Raw genomic sequence first — 6067 nt, 5'->3', positions numbered from 1 at the left:
ATATTTATCCAAATCAGAATAGAAATCAAGATTCTACCGAAATCACGTTTATCACGCAATCACAATCGATTGTAATAATATATATATATATATACACACACACACACACGAAATAAAAGGTAACTTTTTAACACTTCATTCAGTTCTTTACAACATAGCTAATAATATGTAAATAAAATCTACTAGAGCAAATGTTAGTCATATCGGAACAAAACCGGTTATTTATAGTCCAGTTTAAATTAGACTATAATGGAACAAATAACGGGATTAATTTCGAAAATTTTCGGACTTGATGTCGACATTCTTTTTGGTGTAAAATAAAGCTTTTCTGTGCTTCACATATACGACATATTATTTATTACAAAAATATCTTTTCGATGTAAAATAAAAAAGTTTTAATCATGGTCTTTTTAAGACTATACAGCTGTACACATAACGTGTGCTGTTCTGCATCACTTTTAAGAGGTTTGTCGGAGGAAACCCAGATAAACCATTTAAAATACGTGAAGCTATGGCCTTTATAAACATGAATATCATCGAATGTAATGTGGCAAAAAATCTGTGTTCTTTATCGAAAAACTCTCTGAATTGATAATGTTCACGGTGCAATAGTTGAAGTGAAACAAACTATATTTATTACACTTTAATTTATTGCATCGATATACATTAGTTTAGAGAATTTATCGATAAAGAACAGACTTAAAATAATAAATTTATACCATAAATAATTGTATCAAGTTTTAAAACTTTCGAAATTATTCCTATTCTGCCCTATTATAAACTATTAACGCGCGCGCTTAAACAAATGGCGTTGCCAATTCAATTATACAAATTCAATAACGCATTTGACAACAACAAATGTAACAAAACAGATGTAACAAAGCAAATATACAATTCATTAATTTGCGATGATTATAAGATAAATAAATTTTCTCAATTCTCAATTCTTTAATACATTATCACGCGTATATTCCGAATAAGGTTTCAGTTATTTCAAAAATTGATCGACGAAATAACTTGTCATGATATGACATCTATTTCCATTTCACGCATATACTGCGTCGTTTACTATTCTATTTGAATTGCTATAGTGCACTATTCTACCTTTTTACAAGCAACCTTGCATCCGGAGTTAAACATTTACTCCAATTTTTATTATATGTACGTAACATGTAATACCTCTCATAAAAAATCGTAAGCCTTAGTTCGAACAAGGTCATTTGTAATTACAGGATGGATAATTTTTGTTACTGAAACGCGTTAATAAACCTGTTCCTAATATAAAAATTTACATTTACATTCTCTACCTGCATAAATGTCATTGTGAATACATTTTAATTTAAATACTTTTAATAATAGATTCAATAATATTTTCTGGAAAACAAGCAATTATATTTTGTGTCTTTCAAATTTTTTGTTTTTTTTCCAAGAAGAAACAGGTTTCTTAACTATTTTCTTAAAACGATTCTCTTTATACTTTAAGAGCAGCTTTGGGAGACCAATGGTGAAAACGGGCGGGTCCTGCGGGATAAGAAGGTTGATGTACCCACTTATTCCCTCGGTGTCCTATAAAAGGTGGTGGAGAAGGACCACCGAGAAAATGTGGGGGCATTATATTGTACCATGGCTGGCTGATTGGATGAGGGCCGTAACCCATACTGAAGGAATGGCCAAACCACGAACGATTTCTGTTCAGATGCAACCTAGGACTGTTCAAGTTGCGTCTCTTACCTGTACCGTTATTGCTATGCTGTTGATTTTGATTAGCGATGCTTAATGGTTTTGATTTCGATTGTTGTTGTTCTGTACTTGCGGTTAGAGGGGATTTCTGAAATTATAATACATCAAAATTATTTTATATATTTTAGAGATATTACATCGAATATAGAGTTAGATTGGACATAAAAAACAATGAAGATAAAAATAGAATGATAAATAGCAAATATAATTAATAATATAATACTAGTAAGGTTTATGCAAAAACATATAGACTATTTTTAGAATAATTTCCAATGCCGAACCCGAATCTGCTATCGAAATATTTCCATTAGATCAGGTTTCTAAGATACAAAAGACAATTTTTTCAATATAGTAAAATTTTATTAAAATCAAAAGACAAATCAGAAAAACTAAAACGTTTAATTTTTGTTTTTTTTTATATTGATTTTTATATTGACTTTGGATTGATTTCACTTGCCTTGCTCATCATTTGTCGCACTCAAATTATTCGTAAAGAAATGTTATAGTTTAAAAATTGATATGTTACAGCTTAAAAATGACATGCTATTTTAAAAATTCGACCTGATATAAGTTTTCTGGAGACAGATTCAAATTCAGCATTCTAAAACATGTTTAAAAAATTGTTTCCTTTCTTGATATATTAAAAATTATTCAAAATTTGTAAAGCGGTGTAATTATTTCAAAAACTGTATAATAAACTATATAATAAATAATTTTAATTCTTCAATTTGTTTTGTAAATCGATAATTTTACAACCTATTTGGCATATCAATTTATGATAAGTAAATCGAACAGATGTTTTATAAATTACCTATTTTTCAAACATTTTGCACGATTGAAAAAATATATAACAAACAAAGATTAATACTCGTATTTATAGTCAGGCCTTATATTTAAGACTTCCTTAAATTTATCTTCAGATACTCTGCGAATGATTTCATTGGCCGAGCATCTAAAGATAAATTTAAGGAAGCCTTAAGTACAAAGTCTGACTATGAATACGGGCAAGATAATTTATAAATTGATGAAACTAAATATTTCTGAGACAATAAGTTTTTCTGAATACACATTTATAAAAATTCTTTCGTTTACTCTATTAAATTTAGATTCATATTTGCTCGCATAAATATTGTAAATTCAATCTTTTAATGTATCAATACTCACTTGTATCTTGATAGACCCCATGTGAGCTGGCTTATTCTCGTTCTCTATGTTCTCATTATGCTCGGCTTGAAAAATGGGTACGGTGTTTTCTTTATCATCGAATGATGCCAGCGTACAATACGACCCCTTGCTCTCGCCAAATCGACAGCAGACTTCGTTGGGATCAACCCACAGCGTCAATTCCACCGGCAATGCCAGATCCTCGTACTTGACACCAGCCGCGTTCGCAGCACTTTCCAGGGTTGCGTCTCGACGATTGTGGCCATTGACACGAATGCAACGATAGCCCTGGCCTTTAAACGGTTTATCGGGAAACCAGTGATTTTTGAAACGTTCCGTCAGCAGTTCGACCAGGTGTCGCTTGAAGCATTCCAATTGATCGGGACTAAATTTTTCGCTTTTTTCGATCAGATTTACTAAGAACAGTACCGCCGCCTTGATCTCGTTGAGCATTTTGTCGCTGTTGCACACCCGGATTACAGGCCTGGACGCACCTCTCGCGATACCACAATAGCAAGCTCTTGGAAACTAAAGTACCATTCGCCCAAGTCACGGTGGAGCACATAGAGCCCTTCTGCACCGTTGCAACGCTTGAATTTCTCAAGATCTATGTTTCGGGCGTGAATGGTTGGGATCTTGGCTGCACAATTTTTGTCACTGTATAATTTTGTGTATATTACGTAATCCGTGTATTCTGCTAATGCTGCTACAATCTGTGCACAAACAGAAAAAAAAAGAAAATATTAACTGGTTGTATAATGTATCTCAATACTTTGTCTTAAGATTTTTGGAGGCTTATCGAACTGGAATGTGGAATCCAATGCAGATCAAAGATTTCTTGCTCCACAGTAAAAAGAGATATGACGTATAGATAAGCTCACTTCCCACCAACTTTAGCTTTCGTGGCAGTAAACGTGGCGATATAAATTACTTTTCATTTTTACACAAATGATATTGAATTTTAAATTATGTATTTCGTAGTTTTAAATAAGTCATAATATTTTACAGATAATGACGTCATTATTTATTTTAGTGACAACGTTATCTCATAACACATACCATACAAATTTATAAATCTTACTTTTAATGTAAGATAACAAAAGATTCAGGCTTGTGCAGATTGTAAATAAAAACTCAATCGAATCACTTTGTTAAAATGAAAAAGAATGTGCATTCAATCGAGTTACGACGTCAGAAATAAGAACTGAGATTTGATGTAAATGGAAAAAAATTATAAATATGATTCAACGTTCTTAATTGGAAAGTAAATTCCACCTTCCAAGCCGACCCATCTGGTAATGTTCTACATTAGCACGTGGAACCGGAGCACGAGGTATGCTCCACTTTCCAGCGTTACGAAAACAAGCCGCACTCCAAAACACAGTTCGCGTCTCGATGCTTTCGACGCGACACGCAGCCACGTGTCTGATCGACGTGCCGAGATCGACGTAACCGATGTCGCGCGATCGAGGACATCGTTGCGTCATCGGCGCCAGCACGGAGAATCGGGGGCGCAATATGTTATACACGCGAGTCAGGTTATGCAGTTACAATGGCTAGGCAGGTTAGGGAGATGCGAGAACACGGAACAGCTTGCATCGCCAATTACGGATGTTTCCCCGGCGACGTCGCGAGGCGACACGAGCACGACTCGTGACCAGGTCACCGACAGATCGTTACCATCCTCGTGTCAAATAGCTGCCGTTTAAAATACGTGCGACGTATGCATCTCGTCACCGTAGACAGATCACGCCTCATGAATATACACTCGATCGCGGAAATGCTGTGCGCGAGACAGTGATACGAAACCCTGCATCGCAGAATCCGATATCCGTGATTGATAATAACGTTAAACTGATCTTACGGGTAGATGACGACGAAGATTCGTTGCGTTGCCAGCGAAGCCACAGCCACTACGTCTTCTCTCTTTCTACAAGTAAACGTACTCGACCTAACACGTGTTACGTTGCACCCGTGATCATAGAACGTGCTCCTGACGTAGACGTTCGTCCTTCGTGGTTGTTTGTTCACAAATAAAGCTGACTTTTCATGTGCGGTACGCTGCGGTAGCAAAATATTTGGTTGGGTGATCTAAAGGTACATTCACATGCAAACATCAAGCGTCAAGTAGCGGAAACCAATTACAATTAGCTGAGCAGTGATGTATTTTTTAGCCCGGATCTTCATACAAGCAACAGAACTTTGATATCAAACACTGATTGGTGAAAAACGAACGGATGATGGAGATAAATTTTATCATTACAACTAATCAGTGCTCTTTGTGTTGTCTTTGTGTTATGTCTGTCGTCTCTATAAAGCGCTGTTGTCTCTATGAGGATCCGGGGTAAAAAATATGTTTACGCCATTATAAAAATCGCCTCGTTGATTGGTTGCTGCTTCCGCTGCTTGAAGCTTGCTCCGAATGCACTTTAAAACAAGTATTACAATTATGTCTAGTTCAGATGCAGCAAGCTTCAAGCAGCAACCAATCAACGAGACGATATTTACAATGGCATAAAAAATATCGCCTCGTTGATTGATTGTAGCTCCGCTACTTGTCTAATAAGTTTTCGGCCCGACCGGGAATCGATTCTGTATTTTGAAATGAGATGAAAATTACGAAAGTAAGCGAACTTTACTAGAATACTAATAATTTCATTGTCAACATCTAGTAAATTTGCTAGTAAATTTGCTCATTTTTATAATTTTCACCTTGTTTGAAAATATCGATCCCCAAGTTTGCACCAACTTGAGTTAGAAAATGCTTCGCTATTAGCTAACGTTACACGCTCTACCAATAGGAGAGCACGAAACATTATTATTTCAACCTAAGTTAATGCAAACTCGGTCGAGCCGAAAAAACGCTATAAATTTGAAACAAGTTGCTATTAATTGTGAACATAACAGAAAAGGACAAAAGGAACACAATAGAAAAATAAATATGATTGTAAATGAGTGATTGTGAATTATAACACAGTATCAGCTGCTCCTCGCCCTGATGAAGTGAACTGCAAAGTTTATGAAACTTTGGCATTGCAAGAATAGATCTGGACACGGAGAAAACCCGCGAGATCGCATAATCTTTATATAGAAAGCACTCGTGAAAATCTCAAGAATATTATAATAACAGTAAAAGATTAAATAGCAGTTCTTTAGAATACAA

At 35.2% G+C, this 6067-nt stretch overlaps 1 protein-coding gene across 2 annotated transcripts; it reads right to left on the bottom strand.

Annotated features, from left to right (window-relative positions):
- Positions 1–1410: 1410 nt before the first annotated feature.
- On the bottom strand, positions 1411–4875 carry LOC108688713 (protein BTG3-like). Of its 2 annotated transcripts, none has more exons than XM_018195069.1 (3): positions 4769–4875; positions 2905–3617; positions 1411–1828 (listed from the first exon to the last, which is right to left on the bottom strand). In XM_018195069.1, the coding sequence occupies exons 2-3, from the start codon at positions 3355–3357 to the stop codon at positions 1472–1474; spliced, it is 810 nt and encodes a 269-aa protein (XP_018050558.1). In that variant the 5' UTR covers positions 3358–3617; positions 4769–4875; the 3' UTR covers positions 1411–1471. The 2 variants fall into 2 exon arrangements, with proteins under 2 accessions (XP_018050558.1, XP_018050559.1); XM_018195070.1 differs by lacking the exon at positions 4769–4875 and adding an exon at positions 4180–4194.
- Between the last annotated feature and the right edge of the window lie 1192 nt (positions 4876–6067).

This window comes from Atta colombica, unplaced genomic scaffold (assembly GCF_001594045.1).
Source record: "Atta colombica isolate Treedump-2 unplaced genomic scaffold, Acol1.0 scaffold238, whole genome shotgun sequence".
Taxonomy (NCBI): Eukaryota; Metazoa; Arthropoda; class Insecta; order Hymenoptera; family Formicidae; genus Atta; species Atta colombica.
This window is presented reverse-complemented; position numbering and strand designations above follow the sequence as displayed.

What these genes read in the sequence shown, in the direction of transcription:
- LOC108688713 (XM_018195069.1), bottom strand. Translation starts at nt 3,357, where the DNA reads ATGCTCAACGAGATCAAGGCGGCGGTACTGTTCTTAGTAAATCTGATC. An exon ending in TGGGGTCTATCAAGATACAA is followed by an intron (nt 1,829 to 2,904) that starts GTGAGTATTGAT and finishes TTATAATTTCAG; the next exon opens with AAATCCCCTCTAACCGCAAG.